This window comes from Chiloscyllium plagiosum, chromosome 34 (assembly GCF_004010195.1).
Source record: "Chiloscyllium plagiosum isolate BGI_BamShark_2017 chromosome 34, ASM401019v2, whole genome shotgun sequence".
NCBI lineage: Eukaryota > Metazoa > Chordata > Chondrichthyes > Orectolobiformes > Hemiscylliidae > Chiloscyllium > Chiloscyllium plagiosum.
In genome coordinates this window covers 42,150,278-42,168,722 of record NC_057743.1, presented here as the reverse complement: position 1 = coordinate 42,168,722, position 18,445 = coordinate 42,150,278, and the positions used below count along the sequence as shown (strand labels likewise).

At 42.3% G+C, this 18,445-nt stretch overlaps 1 protein-coding gene across 16 annotated transcripts in view; it reads right to left on the bottom strand.

Moving 5' to 3' along the window:
* Positions 1-18,445, bottom strand: part of rap1gapa (RAP1 GTPase activating protein a) — a 566,513-nt gene that overhangs the window by 85,698 nt on the left and 462,370 nt on the right. For all 16 annotated transcript variants that reach the window (XM_043676342.1, XM_043676343.1, XM_043676331.1 and 13 more), the window contains 6 exons: positions 13,327-13,380; positions 13,059-13,142; positions 8,645-8,745; positions 6,134-6,263; positions 3,457-3,612; positions 1,180-1,251 (listed from right to left, as the gene is read on the bottom strand). In XM_043676342.1, coding sequence (XP_043532277.1) covers positions 1,180-1,251; positions 3,457-3,612; positions 6,134-6,263; positions 8,645-8,745; positions 13,059-13,142; positions 13,327-13,380 — 597 coding nt within the window. The remainder of the gene's footprint in view (positions 1-1,179; positions 1,252-3,456; positions 3,613-6,133; positions 6,264-8,644; positions 8,746-13,058; positions 13,143-13,326; positions 13,381-18,445) is intronic.

Below are 18,445 nucleotides of genomic sequence, written 5' to 3'. Positions count from 1 at the left end.
CCTTTCTCTTAACTGCTTATTTCCCGACACCAGCTCTACAGCAATATACTGTGTCTGGGTCTGCCACCCTTTCATATTACAGATGCTTGTAAGCTCTCAGTTCAGAACAGAATTCACCCTCGCTTAAAGGTACAGTACACGCTTTCAACTTCATCACATTATACCCTGGTGAATATCGATAAGTGGAACCTATCCGGATTCCTCTTGCTCTGTGGCTTGTCAATATTTCATTTGCTCCGTCTGGTGTGTGTCAGGACTTTTGTTGCTCCATTGACAGCATGTCATTATTCGACTGTCCATAGGAATATATCAGTATTTCACTTGCTCACACGCGTGTATGTGGGGCAGGTTTTCAGTTGTTTCGTGGGGACTGTGACGCTATAACAATCTCAATGTTTGTAGATGGCACCGAACCTGGAAGAACTCTGAAGTCTATGGAGGACAGTGTGGAACTGTAACAGGACAATCACAGGACAATCACACATTGGTGTAGTGTTCAGGTGTATGGCAGATGGGGATTAATGCAGAGCAGTTTGAGGTGATACACTTCGGCAGGAAAGACAATGAAAGACAGTTTAAAACAGGCTGTGCCATTATAAAGGGGGTGTGAGAACAGAGAGTGCTGCGTGTATATGAGCACAGATTGTTGAAAATGTCAGGACAAGTGAGGAGGGCAGGGACTATCACAGATTAGTTTCAGTATCTGAGCTGTTTACAGGAGGAGGTGTAGGAGGGAGCCTCCGTGCTCCCTTCCTGGGAGGTGGTGGTGACGATGTGTAGGTGGAGGACATGGTCACGGTGAGGTGTCCGGATGGAGTCAGTCCACAGTGTTGTTTCCATGCAGTGTTATGGGAGGGAGGGAGAGAGGGAGGGAGAGAGAGAGGGAGAGAGAGAGGGAGAGAGAGAGAGAGAGAAAGATGTCTGTTCTTGATTTTTGTTGATGGAATGGGCCTCCTTGATGCAATGCTGCAATGCAGGTATACTCCTCAGACCAAACTGTTCTGCTTTGTACACAAGTTCATACTATTAATGTCTTCGAGACAGAAAGTTGGAGAAATCAATTGATTAAGAGTGAATTCTGTGAGATTAGTCAGTGGGATAATTCCATACAAACCTATTATGTATTCATACACATCAGTGCTCAGAATAATTTCAAGTCCATGTGGATTAAGCAGTTACCTTTCTAAACACAGCTGGATCGGGCAGTGCAGGACCAAAGAATGGAACATCATCTCTTGCTGTGACGGAGACCTGAGAAGTAGAGGAGCTGGTGAGATAGCTTCTGGAGATACCACAGGCTAGTGATTTGGTGCAAACTACCAAGTGAGCAGCTGTCAAAAATAATACTGTGCAAAGCCGGAAGGTTCTGGAGGCGTAATGAGTGAATGAATGAAGTGCAGATATTTATAATCAAATCTCAGAGAATCTCCTATCTTACTGACAAACTTTTTCAGTTCTTTATATGGGAGAGTTCTCCAACCCAATGACATAATCTGGTAACACTGTCGCGCTGGCATTGCTAGCAGAGTTATGTGTTAGGTTGTACCAATAAAGGGGAAATGCCTACCTCTGAGTCAGGAAGCCTGCTTTCAAGTCCCACTGACTCCAGAGGTGTGTCATTATACCTCTGAGCAGTGTGGTTATAAAACAAAAGGAACTGCCTGGATTTTTGGGAATTTTGAGGTGAGGTTTTCAGTTTCTGTGGAATAGGAGCACATGGCACCATGTTGTCACTCTATTTAAACAAAGAGACGCCTGAGCTGCTCTTCCCATCTTGAAATCCTTTCTCAATGTTTCCACCAGGGAATCCGACTGGAGTGGAGGGAGAAAAGTTTTGAGATCAATTTATCACACTTCCTAATTCCTCTTCCCTTTGTGAGTTCCTTCCTTTTGAAAGTGTTCATTTAGAGACAGACAGTGAATCTCCCATCACTCACTGCTTTCTTCCCATCAACGTTCTGCTGCCTGGGAATTTGGATTTTGAGTAACCATTGGTTATTTAACGGTTTGGAGCATTGCTGCCAAGTTTAGATGCTGGCTGTCAGGAGATGTGCACATTCTTGTGTTTCCAGCAGTCACCTCCTGCATTGGATAACCATCAGGAGGATAGAGACACAGAAACATACAAAATAGGAGCAGGAGTAGGCCATTTGGCCCTTCGAGCCTACTCCACTATCACGGCTGCTCATCCAACTCAGGCTCCTACTTACTCTCCATACCCTTTAGTTCCTTCAGCCCTAACACCTATATCTAACTCTTTCTTGAAAACATTCACTGTTTCAGTCTCAACCACGATCTATGTTTGAGAAATCCACATGCTTTGGGTGAAGAAATGTCTCCCCATCTTGGTCCGAAATGGCCTACCCCATATCATTAGACTGTCACCCCCTGTTTCTGGACTCACCCACCATTGGAAACTACCTTCCAGCATTTACCCCACCTTGTCCTGTTGGAATTATATAAGTTTTTATGAGACAGAATCTCCACAGTATGGAAGCAGGCCATTTGGCCCATCAAATCCGTCACGGTGGCACAGTGGTCAGCACTGCTGCCTCACAGCGCCAGAGACGCGGGTTCAATTCCCGCCTCAGGTGACTCTCTGTATGGAGTTTGCACATTCTCCCCGTGTCTGCGTGGGTTTCCTCTGGGTGCTCCGGTTTCCTCCCACAGTCCAAAAATGTGCAGATTAGGTGAATTGGCCATGCTAAATTGCCCGTAGTGTTAGGTGAAGGGTAAAAGTAGGGGTCTGGGTCTGGGTGGGTCGCGCTTCGGCGGGTCGGTGTGGACTTGTTGGGCCAAAGGCCTGTTTCCACATTGTAAGTAATCTTAATCTAAAATCTAACCCTCCGAAAAGCATCCGACCCACACCCTCCTTGTAACCCTGTATTTCCCATGGCTAATCCAACTATCTTGCACATCTCTGAACACTATGGGCTAAAGTAGCATGGCCAATCCATCCCAAAGTGCACATCTTTGGACTGTGTAAGTGAACCAGAGCATCTGGCAGAAACCCATGCAGACAAGGGAAGAGTGTGCAAACTCCACACAGACAGTCACCTGAGTGTGGAATTGAACCCAGGTCTCTGGTGCTGTGAGGCAGCAGTGCTAACCACTGTGCCGCCCATGATCGCTTACTCCGGGATTTACTGAATTCAGAGTAAAACATATCAGTGTATTATGTAGCCATTTTGAGAGTGAGTCTCCAGAAATGAGATAGTGCTCCCTGGTGCTGTGAGGCAGCAGTGCTTAACCACCTGTGCCGCCCATGATCGCTCACTCCGGGATTTACTGAATTCAGAGTAAAACATATCAGTGTATTATGTAGCCATTTTGAGAGTGAGTCTCCAGAAATGAGATAGTGCCATGGTGGGCCCTAATAATAAAAATTAGTCACAATAAATGGGATGAATGAGCCATTGGTGGTAAACAGAACTCCTGGCTGCAGACCAGGGTTACCTTGTACATGGTGTTGCTGCTGCAGGGGCTTTCCAGCTGGACAACAATGTAAGCGTGCAGGAAGTTAGATGCTATCATATCTGGCACAAACGGGGTGTTTTCATCCTGAAAGACGATGGCCACAATGTCGTTTCCTATATGTCGTTTTCTCTGAAGCTGAATAGAGAAACAAGCCGCGTGTCTATGAATCCATAAACATACATCACAGATATCAGTTTGAGCATACAGTTAAGAGATAGAGGTGAGCAGTGGATGACTATTTAAATTGATTTTGTATTTTAAATGTATGCGCTCATTGTAAACTCACTCTCGAGTATATTTCACACCAATAATTGAACACATTGTTGTTTTAAATCAAGAAAGTCACTTATCACAGAAACAGTCGTGGTTGGCATGGAACAGATATTAACACAGGAGCTCCACGTTGCTAAAGGCTCAGCCTGTCAGATGGTACTCAGCCAGTAAAACCAACATTTCAAAATACTCAATCATTTCTTCTGTGCTCCCTCTGCTCTGCCCAAATCGATAACAGAAGCAGTGCACATACAGTCCCTGTGTTACACAGCAGTCCATATACAGTCCCTGTGTTACAGAACCATTTTATTGTGCTATACCTCACAAAGGGTGCCATTCAGTCCATCACAGCTATGCATACTCTTTAAAAGGGCGATCCAATTACAGCCACATACCCACATTCCCCCCAGTGGACTAGGGTCATTTTTCATTTTTGTATTTCTGCAATTCTGTTCTGAAAGTTTTTACATAGAACATTATAACACATTACAGGCCCTTCAGCCCTTGATGTTGCACCGACCTCTGGAATCAATCTGAAGCCCATTTAACCTACACTATTTCATTTTTATTCCTATGTCTATCCAATGACCATGTAAATGCCCTTAAAGTTGGCGAGTCTACTACTGTTGCAGGCAGTGCATTCCATGCCCCTCCTACTCTCTGAGTAAAGAAACTACCTCTGGCATTTGTCCTATATCTATCACCCCTCAATTTAAAGCTATGTCCCATCGTACTAGCCTGCTGCCCTATCATGTAGATCATTCTGGATCATTCTAACCCACTGCATAAAATAGCAGAACAGCTTAAAGATTACAAACATTTTGACCCAGAAACCTGGGGTAGTGCAGCACAGAAGGAGGTCCATAGTGTCTTTATTGATTCTTTCAAAGAGAGTCACATTTTTTCCACAAATCTGGTTTCATCACTGCATTTTCCCTGAAGCATTTATCTAACTTCTCTTTAATAGTTGATTTTGAGTCTGTATCCAAATAAAAACCAAAAGAGCTGCAGATGCTGTTTGCTGGTAAAGCTCAGCAGGTCTGGCAGCATCTGTGGAGAGAAATCGGAGTTAACGTTTCAGGTCGAGTGACCCTTCCTCAGAATTCTGGTTAACTCTGATTTCTCTCCGCAGATGCTGCCAGACCTGCTGGGCTTTTCCAGCAATTTACATTTTTGTTTTTGAATCTGTATCTGCTGTGATATAAGGCAGTACTCTTCAAACTCAAAACACTTGCTGCATAAAAATACTTTCTCAAGTCCCTGCTGCTTCTCTAGCCAATCACCTCTGTGCTCAATCAACAGCCATTGGCAGCAGTTTCTCTTGTTAGTATTCAAGATTTTAAACACCTCTGTCAAATCAGCTCTTATTAGTTTGCTCTCCTCTACGGTAATCAGACTTTCAGAAGTAATCATGAGTATTTCTCTGGCCACTGACTCTGCTTCGCTGATGTTTTTATGCAACAATGTAGACTCATCATTGGAAACTTACAGATTGGAATACAGGGAAAAGATAGAAGGAAACATGAAAGGACAGTGGGTTACCACGACAGCTTACTGTGCCATTCACTAGCAAGCTGGTAGTTCTGAAGAGTGCTATACCGTTTATATACATTAAACAGGCGATTCAGCACTCGACTCCTGACTGAGCGCAGGGAGGCACAGCCCTGCAGACTGGCTCTGAAACAGACATAGCCTGTGACAACATCTTTCCCTCTCACACATGCTCTAAACTCTCAAACACACACTACTGAAAAGATTCAGCTGACTTGGAGATGAAATGATTCAGTAAGTTTACTCACTGAAACCAGGAGGGGGTTGAATGCACAAAGAATCAGAAGGAACAGCGACTAAACTCTCTGACATAGTTAATGGAACTCTTCCAAAATGTTGATCTCCACAATTTCACCAGTGTGTTAGAAAAGCTCAAATTGTAATGAGCTTTTCCTTGAATTGATGTATTAAGCAGAAAACACTTCTAATGTTGCTTTTGTCAGCTGATCCTCAAGCAAAGCTTTATGATTGGTTACATGCCCTCAGACTGTAGCAGTGCAGCCAGAAAGCATCAAACTAGAGGATGGGAGCAGCAGTTTGTATCTTACACCTTTCTCCCCACTTCCAGCCCGGGTCACGGAGACCTGCTAACCCTGTGCAAACCTGCTCGCATTCCCTTGCTGCTCATGAAGCTCAGGGCAGGATCAAGCAGTATCCGCACCCAGTCAGCCATTCGAATATCTGGAGATAGGACAAGGTGGGGATGGAGAGTGGGAATATTGATATGATTCAATTGGTTTGCTTTGTACTTTCTCCAGAACAGACCCTAAACTGTGAGCATTAAGAATGATCACAAAGCCATTTGTTCCTAACTGTGTAAGCCCAGACTTACTTGTTGTGCATCACCTTCAGTGTACGGGAGCTTTGTGGAAACATGGAACATAATCTCTTTGCTCCTGAATTTGGTATAAACCGACTCTGTTCCTGTTTGACCATGTGCAACATCCAGGCCTCCACGAAAGCTGAGGAACAAAGGATATCATTAATACAAGGGGCAGCTAGCACAGTGTAATCTTCCAATGTGTCCTTTACATGTAATATTTTGTAACCCGTCTTTAATGGATTGCCATCTCTTCTCAGATGGTAGATTAAAGCATGTCAGGAAGAAGCATTAAACTTTCACCCCCCCACCCTGGGTTCCCTGCAAACATTGATCCTGAAACAAGATTAGAGTGGTGCTGGAAAAGCAGAGCAGGCCAGGCAGTATCCGAGGAGCAGGAAAATTGACGTTTCGTGCAAAAGCCCTTCATCAGGAGAGAGGCCTGATGATCCTGAAACCACTGCTCTCCCACAAATTTAACGCTAAAAATTAAAAGCTTAAATTATAGGCAGAGTTTGCTGAGACTAAGTCGAATAGAAGATTACGGACTAATGTGATTGAAGTAAACGGCACGGTGGCACAGTGGTTAGCACTGCTGCCTCAAAGCACCAGAGGCCCAGGTTCAGTTCCTGCCTCAGGCAACTGTCTGTGTGGAGTTTGCACATTCTCCCCGTATCTGCGTGGGTTTGCTCCGGTTTCCTCCCACAGTCCAAAAATGTGCAGGTTAGGTGAATTGGCCGAGCTAACTTGCACGTGGTGTTAAGTGAAGAGGTAAACGTAGGGGAATGGGTCTGAGTGGGTTGCTCTTCGGAAGGTTGGTGTGGACTTGTTGGGCCGAAGGGCCTGTTTCCACACTGTGGGGAATCTAATTTGAGAGGATAAATAGAAAGTAGGTTATTTTGATGGCGAAAACCCCCTTAATTTTAAATTATGCCCCCAGTTCTAGACTCCTTAATCAGGGAAACTTCTTTCCTGCATCTACCCTTCTATCTCTTTAAGTATTTTGTGGGTTTCAATGAGATCACCTCTCATCATTTGGAACTCTGGAGAATACAGGCTCAGTTTGCCTAATCTCTCTTTCTAGAACAGTCCCACCATTCCAGGAACCAGTCTGGTGGACTTTCACTGCACTCACTCTATGACAATAACATCTTGCCTGAGAGAAGGAGACCAAAACTGTGCACAGTACTCCAGGCACAGTCTAACTGAGTCCTATAAAATTGACGCAATACTTCATTGTTCCTGTTCAGAAAACATCTTTTCATAAAGGCTAACAGCCCGTTAGCAGCACCTCCCTACCCCCCAGTAGCTTGCTGCACCTGTAAGTTAGACTTCCATGACTTATCGACAAGGACAATATAGGTGCCTTTGCACATCTACACTTTCTAATCTAAACAACACTGCCCATTTGTTCCTCCTCCCAAAGTGAATAACTTCACACTTTTACATTATATTCCAGATACTCTGTTTTTGTACAACTCTTCCCAAAGATATTTTATATCTTCATCACAACAAATATTTCTACTTAGCTTTGCAACTTTCTCAAATTTAGAAAAATTACCTTTGGTCCCCACCTGCAAATCATTAGAATCAGTACAGTCTCTGGTGTTTCTCCCGCCTCACTATCTGGCTGTGAAGTTAAGCAAAATAATCACAAATTCAAGACTGTCTAATGATGTGTAACTGTGTTCAGGGTCACATGGATTGAGTATAAAACAGCTCAGTCTCTATTATTTTGCTCAAGGTTTACAAATGGATTTTGAAGGGGTAGCTCTGGATTTACACAGAATGGAACTGTTAGCTTGTAGGCACATTTCTTGCATAAACAACAATTCTTAGCATTGCTGAACAAAACACACACTTTGTTAAAGCTTTTCATCTTGTATTCGTGGAGAAAACTGACATTTATCCTGAAAGAGAAGAGGTGGCTGATTGACTGCAAGTAGATTCTCAGAGGATGAGGTATTGCCCTGGAAAATTCAGCAGCTATTGATGATTGACAATTAACAGCTAAGCCTTCTTTTGATTTCAGGGCAGGCAACTTGACTTTGATTGGTCAGGGCATTGTCATGAAAAATGAACCAATGAACAAATGAATTAGACTGAACTGTTTTGTACTCAATCCATGTGATCCAGTACACAGTCTTCAAATTGTGACTATTTTGTTTAATTTCACTGCCCGAATGTGATGTTTGAGAAATTTCAGGGTTTCTTCCCACAGCCCAAAGGTGTGCAGGTTAGGGTGGATTGACCATGCTAAATTGTCCTGTGTCCAAGGATGTGCAGGCTAGGTGGGTTAACCATGGTAAATACAAGGGTAGGGGGTTGGGTCTGAGTGGGATGCTCTTCAGACATTCAATGGGCCAATTGGCTTGCTTCCACACTGCAGGGATTCTCCAATTGGCTGTTTGGTGATTAGAAACAGGGTCAGTGCACATTAATGCTATTTTTGCCCCTCTCCAGTGATCACAATGTGAACAAAAGTTATAAATCTGGTCAGTACAGTACCTAAACAAAACTCACCCTTTGAAGTCCTGAAGCTCAACTTTCTCACCGAGCAGTTCCAGGAACTCGACAAAGGCAGGGCTTTCCTCATTGTTGGTAAATAACTCTTCCTCTGAAGTCTGTTATACAAGCAAAAATAATTTTGACTTTTCCTGTCTTTTGCTGTGGTTGTCTGCTAGAATTCAATAGTGTTAAGCCTAGTCAAATATTCCAACTAACTTGTGGTATTTATACTTATTTTAAAAAATACAGGATTACCTTTGAATATTTTCACATCACCATGTCTAAATTTTTGAACCTGTAGATCTTGGATTAAAAGAATTCTAGTGGTTTAATTTCCATTTTTTTGTATTACAGTATTACAAAATGGGATGGCCCAATCCAGATAGTGTGGGTGAGCAGGATCCATCATCAGCTCCTTCATCAATAACCTTCCCCTCATCATAAGATCAGAAGTGGGCATGTTCACCAAAGATTGTGTAATATTCAGCACCATTCATGACTCCCCAGACACTGAGGCAGTCCACGTCCATGTGGAACAAGCCCTCAACAATATCCAGGCTTGGGCTGACAAGTGGCAAATAACATCTGATCCACAGATATGCCAGGCTCTCACCATTATGGAGGGACAAACATTGGTCAAAACATTCTATTTAATAAAATTTGTTTGTTGATTAAGTTCAGGTTGGAATACCATATTTCTAGAATATTCAATATATTCTTAATAAGAAATATGCAATAATTTTAACTTACTTTATTGTTAATTGACTACTTTGCCAATTTTTTTGTCAAATATAAATGTAGTGGGGAGGCAAGAGCCTAATGGTCATTTTAGTAATTTGTCTTTTCACCAAAGTACAAAATATAAAACTAGCCCTGCGAATTTTTTGATCATATTAAAATGAGGGGATATTTTAAGTTCAGATTTTCATCTGCAAAATTTTGGGAAATGTTGCTTTCGTAACGTTAGCTCATTGTATTTCAGCTGGTTCGGGAGATCTCCCTGTGCCTTGTCAAATTTCAAAGCAAGCAGAATGGGGATTTCACTCTTCGATTACAACAATTCCTGCATCAGCAGAGCAACAACCTACATCTGTATAGCACCTTTAACAACATAAACAATTCCAAAGTGCTCACATTATTGTTATCAAAACAAAATGTGACATTGAGCCACATAAGGAGACATTAGGACAGATGACCAAAAGCTAGGTCAGAGACTTACATTTTAAGGAATGTGTTAAAGGAGGAGAGAGGTAGAGAGGTTCCGAACAAAATTCTAGAATTTAGGGGCTTGTCAGCTGGAGGCATGGTGAACAGTGGAATGTGTGAACCTTGGTGTTGAGTACTGATACCTTGGGAAGATTATGGTTATTGAGGGTATTGCAGATTGTACTTTATAAAGGATGTTTAAGTCCCTGCCTTCATCTCATTATAACAATAGCTACATCCTTGACAGTGAAGCTTTTGGGGCATCCTAAATGGTGCTATATAAACACAGGTCTTTTGTTTTATTTTAAATCCATTCACAGGATAGAAGCATCACTGACTAGGCCAGCTTTCATTGTCCATCCCAAGTTGTTAACCTAGTTAGGAGTCAACTACTTTGCTGTGGGTCTGGGGTTATATGTAGGTCAGACCAGGTAAGGACGGCAGTTTCCTTCCTTAAAGCGCTTCAACCTCCCAACAATCAATAACAGTTTCATGATCATCATTAGACTCTTAATTCCAGATTAATTTACTAAATTCAAATTCTACCTATAGGATTCAAACCTGGGGTCCCAGAAGTTCACCTGGGTGTTTGGGTTAATAATTTAGCCAATATTACCACTAGGCTCTTGCCTCCCCACTACATTTACACTCTACAAAAAATTGGTAAAGTGGTCAATTAACAGTAAGTTAAAATTATTGCATATTTCTTATTAAGAATATATTGAATATTCTAGAATATTCCAACCTGAACTCTAACAACAAACACATTGACTTGGATCCCATTTACCACCCTGGAAAAAAAAACAGGAAATGACATCACCAACCCAAGGAAACCTAAACACAAATAAAAAGCAGGCCATACCACCAGTGCTTCACCGGAGACTATTCCAACCTGAACTCTAACAACAAACACATTGACTTGGATCCCATTTACACCCTGGAAAAAAAACCAGGAAATGACATCACCAACCCAAGGAAACCTAAACACAAATAAAAAGCAGGCCATACCACCAGTGCTTCACCGGAGACTCACTGATGATGTCACCTAGTATGGTGACGAAACATCTGAAAACGAACTTTCCAGCTCCACGAGCAAACTTACATCCATATTGAATATATTTTGTTAAAAAAAACAAAAGACTATTCTGCCTTCAGATTGTTACTAAGACTACAAGAGGCTGAACAAAGTAAAAGTGATGCTGATCCTGATTGTACAGACTTATATCCTATTTATTAATGTTGAACATTCATATTATTTTATGATTAAATGCATACTGTTCTGATGACTGTTTCTCTGCTAATATAAAGAAACATTCTTTAAATCCTACTGAATTAGTGTGAGAATCATTGTCATTCAAGATGGATCTGGAAAGGCTATACAGAGAGAAGGAAAATGCATTTAAATATAGGACAGAATTAATTATTTGAAAGTTTACATTCGATGATCCTCATGCTGCTCAGATTTCAAAGGCTCCTTTGAAAGGCTGAAGTACCATTTGTAATATGCTGCAGCTGCATAAAAATGTGAGAAAGGAGATATGCAGCACTTCTTGCAACCCATTGTTCTCGTTCTCGTAAAATATAAGGACTGCCTTTATTTCCACCTTTCACTAAAAGCACACAAACCTTTTTCGATAAAAGATGAGATTGGTACAGAATAAACAACCACTCTTCACACTCCACTGTATAATGACAGGATGGCTGTATTGGAAGCTCATTCTGAGGTGGCTGTAATCAGAGGGGTGCTCGAATTTCAAAGTCAGCCCATTTTTAAACTTCTTTCATTGTGAATTGAACTCTGTTTTAAAATGGTGCCATGTGTGTTAGACTAGACTGACTGTTTTCTTGTGATTGCTTTCTGACTGTGATGGCTGTCAGGTGTGACTTGTATGTTGTGCAGGTCTGGCCCATTCCCCAACACTGTACTGTTTCAGTCACCCAAGCCACCTTCCACATGGCGTCTTCAGGAATACCATGTACAAATCACTGGATAAGGAGTGGGGGGTGGGAGGGGGCGGGGAGAACGTACCCAATGTCTTCCTTATCCTGATGGCCACCTTTATGTGTAGCTGCATCAATCTCTGCATAGATTGTCGGTACACAAACACCAAGTGTCACTACAAACAGAGGTTCTACCTATCCCCAGTGTTGGGAAGGATGGGACTGGCCTTGTGCCACAGAATGCTAAAAGTGGTTGGACCATTCTGTATCATCTGTCCCTCATGGAGAAATTTGTGGAAAAGAAACATCTTTGACCATCAGTCCATCAGGAAGTGGTCAGCACGTATCGTCCTCAAGACCCTTCGGGAAAAGGAGAGGGTGGATCCTGTTGAACGGTTCCCTGAGCAGACTGTCAAAGTTATTCAGCAGAATGTCTCATTGCCAGAACTTTCCAACAAGCAGTAGGACATCGCTCGGCTGGTTGGGAGGAGGGCACTGCCTGTGAGATCCTTCATGTACGCTTAGTTGGTCTACACCACTGCACACTGCCCTCGAAGTGGCTGTGGAGGGGGGTGAAGGTAGAGACTGTTACACATCTCCTGCTGGAATGTGCCTTTGCAAAGGAACTCTGGAAAAAGATGCTGTGGTTTTTGTCAAGGTTCATCCCGAGCAGCTCTGTGACGTGGGACTCTGTGCTGTACAGGCTGTTCCCCGGGACGCACATTGCGACAAACATAAACAGCGCCTGGAGGACCATCATCTCAGTGAAAGATACACTTTGATCTGCCTGAAATGTTTTGGTCTTCCAGCTGAAGGAGTTGACCCTGACCGAGTGTTGCAGTCTGGCACATTCCAAGGTCCAGGACTACGTGCTGGGGCAGTTGCTGCCAAGGTACAGTGGGGAAAGACCACTGTCTGAGGTTTTCCTGCTGAAGTTAAATGGGGGTCTGTTCAGTTATTGGACCTTCTTGGTGCCTAAAACATTTGTAAATAAACTCTTGTACAGATAACAAATACCTTTGGTTTGTTTGTTGGATAGCTCCAATGTTTGTTTGCTTTCTCATATGCTCTGGTACAAAACTGAACCGCTTTAGTGACTATGTGTATATGTAAAGATATTTTTATGAATAATGTATATTTTTGAAATAAAAATAAGTAGGGGAATGAGGCCCACAAGATCCTACAGCACAGCAATAAAGGAATCATTAGAAATCTTACTGTACTGCACTATCAATCCAACAAGAGGACCTAGTAGACTTCTGATACAGCACAAAGCACTCACCTGGCCAAACTTCTGATAAATAACCCCAAACTTGAAATGGTTGCTGATGACATGCTCATCAAATGTTACAATTAACCGTGAGGCCTGTAAAATACAGAAGAAAGTGTGACAAAACTCCTGGCAGCTCAATGCATGCAACTTCATTCCTACATAGTATTTTGACATTAACATTCCTAGCATGGGCAAAAAACAGGGACAGAAACATTCTGCTGAAAATTACATCAGAGGAATGAAAGGAATTGAAAATCTGAATCATATTGAGACCTACCTTAGGGTATAAAACAGGGAAGAAACGGTCCACATTTACTTCTTCACAAACAAGCTGCAGATAGAGAAACAAATGATCACCTCAACCTCTGGCATCAGGTCTTGTTCACCAATTGATCTGACACAAGGACCTCTACCACAAGTGTGCACTGATCAACAATGTAATGTGGGAGACCACTGCAGGCTGGAACAGACCTGGACTCTCACTCTCACAAACACACACGCACACTCTCTCTCTGTCTCACAAACACACATACACACACAGTAAAACAAATGATACTTAACAGGAGTTGCTGCTTGTTGAATGATTTCAATCGAAAACATGCTCATTCTCTTGAATGGCACTCAAAGTATTTTGAGGAGTTTTGACAGGAATGGCTTGAAGCACAGGAAAAAGTCAGATAATTTTGCACACTCATCAAAACTGAAATATCCTTGAGTTTTGCTGTTGCAGTCCCATCATGATAGTGAAGTGACCAGGCTATGAGATTGATATTGGGTGAGTTACTGAGCAGTTCTGGAGTCTTCTCAACATCAGCAGTACTTACATTCAATTGCCATATGTTGTTGCAGTGCTAGTTTCTTTTAAAATTATTCAAAATTCCACACGGTCTTCAAGAAACCAAGGTGAAAATTTTAAAATGCCAACTACCTAAACTTTTTAAGTTGGTCTCTTAATCATTGAAGTGTTTAGAAGTATTTCCAAATAATCTCCAATATTTTGCTATTTATTTCTAACCTAAATGAAATAAGGAGATGCATGCGATAATTAAAATCACTCCGATCTCCAACGGCAGGAAGAACCCTACTATTAGCTCAGTACCCTGCATTCCTGTTGCTCATTCCAAGGTGGATCATCTCACACTTTTCCACATTAAACTCCATTTGCCACCTCTCAGCCCAGCTCTGCAGCTTACCTATGTCCCTCTATAAGCTGCAACATCCTTCAGCACTATTCACAACTCCACCAACCTTAGTGTTATCTGCAATTTTACTAACATATCCTTTTCAGCCTTCACCCAGGTTATTTATAAAAATTACAAACAATCTTTAAGTTAAGCTTCAGAAAGTTTGCTATAAACTCACTGTGGCTTTCCTTCAGAGTGAGTTTTGTCTGTCCTCAATCAAAAGCCAAGTCTGATCACTGCTTGACTATAAACCTCACTCTAATTCTCAGTTCAGTAGCAAAACCATTTATTCAGAAAATAAAATACAAAGCAAGATAGTTGCCCTGCACTAATACTGACTGTCACTAATGCTGACAGTCGCTGCCTTCTGGAGTACTGAGAGAAAGCTCAGTATAATTTGAGCAACACTTCAGAGAAACAGATACAGACAAGTCCCTGTTATCAGTTTCATTTGGAACTGGAACAGGTAACCACACCACATTCCTCTGGGAAGTGTGTGAAATTAAAACCAGGAAACATCTGAAAATAGCAGAACCTGCTGCTCCCACCCAACAAGCTGCCGCCCTTGAGATTTGAGATGGTACCAGGATTGAACCCAATCACTGTACCAGCCAGGGCTCTATTGGCAGAGATGCCTGAACACTTTGGACCATTGAGGGAATGAATATTTCACATCAGTTTTTATTGCAGAGAAAGAAATGGAGGCAAGAGAATGCATGGAAATAAACAGTGATGTTTTGATATAAGTTCACATTTTAGGAGGAGGTTCAGGAGGGCTTAGAAAATATAAAGGTGGATAAACCTCCAAGACCTAATCTAATGTATCCCAGAACTGGGAATTAAGGGAGGAGGTTGCTGGACCCCTTGCAAAAGTATTTGTATGATGTAGAACGATGGGTGAAGTGCCTGATGACTGGAGGGTGGCTAATGTTGTGCCTTTGTTTAAGAAAGGTCAAAAGGAGAAATCGAGGAACTATAGACCTGTGAGACCAATTTCAATTGTGGATATATTAGAACATAGAACATAGAACATTACAGCACAGTACAGGCCCTTTAGCCCTCGATGTTGTGCTGACCTGTGGAACCAATCAGAAGCCTATCAATCCTACACTATTCCATTTCCATCCATATGTTTATCCAATGATCATTTAAATGCCCTTAAAGTTGGCGAGTCTACTACTGTTGCAGGCAGTGTATTCCATGCCCCTACTACTCTCTGAGTAAAGAACCTACCCCTGATATCTGTCCTATATCTATCACCCCTCAATTTGCAGCTATGTCCCCTTGTGCTAGCCATCACCATCCAAGGAAAAAAGCTCTCACTGTCCACCCTATCAAACCCTCTGATTATCTTATATGTCTCAATTAAGTCATCTCTCAACCTTCTTCTCTGTAACAAAAGCAGTCTCTAGTCCCTCAGCCTTTCTTCATAAGACCTTCCTTCCATACCAGACAAAATCCTAGTAAATCACCTCTGAATCCTTCCCAAAGTTTCCACATCCTTCCTGTAATGCGGACCAGAACTGTACACAATAATCCAAGTGCAGCCGCACCAGAGTTTTGTAAAGCTGCAGCATGACCTTGTGGCTCTGAAACTCAATCGCTCTACTAATTAAAGCTAACAGCCCTATCAGCCTGGGTGGCAACTTTCAGGGATCTATGTACGTGGACATCGAGATCTTTCTGCTCATCTCCACCACCAAGAATCTTGCCCATAGCCCAAAACTCTTTCTTCCAGTTGGTCCTTCCAATGTGAACCATCTCACACTTTTCCACATTAAACTCCATTTGCCACCTCTCAGCCCAGCTCTGCAGCTTACCTATGTCCCTCTGTAACCTACAACATCCTTCAGCACTATCTACAACTCACTGATCTTCGTCTCATCCGCAAACTTACTAATCCATCCTTCTACGTCCTCATCTAGATCACTTATAAAAATAACAAACAGCAGTGGCCCCAAAATAGATCCTTGTGGTACACCATTAGTAATTGAACTGCAGGATGAACATTTCCCATCACCACCACTCTCTATCAGCTAGCCAGTTTCTGATCCAAGCCATGAAATCACCCTCAATCCCATGCCTTTGTATTTTGTGCAATAGCCTACCATGGGGAACCTTATCAAACGCCTTACAGATATCCATATACAGAGCTGAAAATGTGTTGCTGGAAAAGTGCAGCAGGTCAGGCAGCATCCAGGGAACAGGAGAATCGACATTTCGGGCATAAGCTCTTCTTCAGCTCTGATCTCCAGCATCTTCAGACCTCACTTTCTCCTCAAAGATATCCACATACACCATATCAACTGCTTTACCCTCATCCACCTGTTTGGTCACCATCTCAAAGAATTCAGTAAGGTGTGTGAAGCACAACCAACTCTTCACAAATCCGTGTTGACCATCCCTCAACTTATTCCTCTCTAAATGATTATAAGTCCTATGTCTTATAACCTTTTCCAACTCTTTACCCACAACCCACAAGGCTCACTGGTCTATAATTACCAGGGTTGTATCTACTCCTCTTCTTGAACAAGGGGACAACATTTGCTATCCTCCCTTCTGGCACTATTCCTGTAGACAATGACGACATAAAAATCAAAGCCAAAGGCTCTGCAATCTCCCTGGATTCCCAAAGGATCCCAGAATAAACCCCATGTGGCCCAGGGGACTTATATATTTTCACACTTTCCAGAATTGCTAACACCTCCTCCTTGTGAACCTCAATCCCATCTAGTCTAGTCGCCTGTATCTCAGTATTCTCCTCAACAACATTGTCGTTTTCCAGTGTGAGTATTGACGAAAAATATTCATTTAGCGCTCCCCCATCTCCTTTGACTCCATGCACAACTTCCCACTACTATCTCTGATTGGCCCTAATCTATCTCTAGTCATTCTTTTATTCCTGAAATACCTGTAGAAAGATTTAGAGTTTTCCTTGATCCTATCTGCTGATGACTGCTCATGTCCCCTCCTGGCTCTTCTTAGATGATAATGAGGGCAGAGCAGTAGACATTGTTTACTTAGACTTTAGTAAAGTCTTTGGCAAGGTTCTACATGGTTGCCTAATTAGTAAAGATACATCACATGGGATTCAGGGTGAGCTTGCCAATTGAGTACATAATTGACCTAATGGCAGGAGACAGAGAGTGATGGTGGATGGTTGCTTTTCAGACTGAAGGCCTGTGACTAGTGGGGTTCCACAGAGATTGGTGCTGGATCCTCTTTTGTTTGTCATTTATCTAAATTTTTTGGATGAGAATATAGAAGACATGGTTAGTAAGTTTGTAGATGACACCATGGTAGATAGTGGAGCAGGTTTTCTGAGATTATAAGAAAACTTGATCAAATGGGTCAAGGGGCTGAAAATGGCAGATGGAGTTCAATTTGGATAAATGTGAGGTATTGCATTTTGGTAAAACAAACAGGAGTAGGACTTATACAATTAATGGTAGGGCCTTGGGTAGAGTTGTAGAGCATAGAACCCTGAGGTTTAGGTACATTATTCTTTGAAGCTGCATCACACATCGTCAGGATGATTAAAAAGGCGTTTAGCACACTTGCCTTCATCGCTCAGTCCTTTGAGTATAGGAGTTGGGACGGCATGTTGAGGTTGTACAGGACATTGGTGAGGCCTCTTCTGGAGTAGGGTGTCCAGTTTCAGTTGGCCAGTTATAGGAAGGATACTATTAAGCTGGTGAGGCTTGAGAAAAGATTTACCAGCATGTTGCCAGGTATGGAAGGTCTGAGTTATAACGAAAGGCTGGATAGGCTGAGACTTTTTTCACTGGAACGTACAGGGTTGAGGGGTGACCTTATATAATATTATACTTTATATAATATGAGGTGTATAGATAGGGTTAATGGTAGATGAATTTTCCCTAGGACGGGGATTTCAAGACGAGGGGGCACATTTTTAAGGTGAGAGGAGAGAGATTTAACAAAGACATGAAGATCAATTTTTTTTACACAGGGCATAGTTTACATGTGGAATGAACCTTCTGACGAAGTGGTGGATGGGGGTACAATTACAATATCTAAAAGACACTTAGAGAAGAATATGAATGGGAAAGGGAATGGGACAGGAGCAGGCATGTGGGACTACTTTAGTTTGGGATTATGGTCAGACCAAAGGGTCTGTTTCCATGCTGTACGACTCTATGACTCTAAGTACCACCATGACACAACTTTCCAAACAGAGCCTACTTAAGCTAC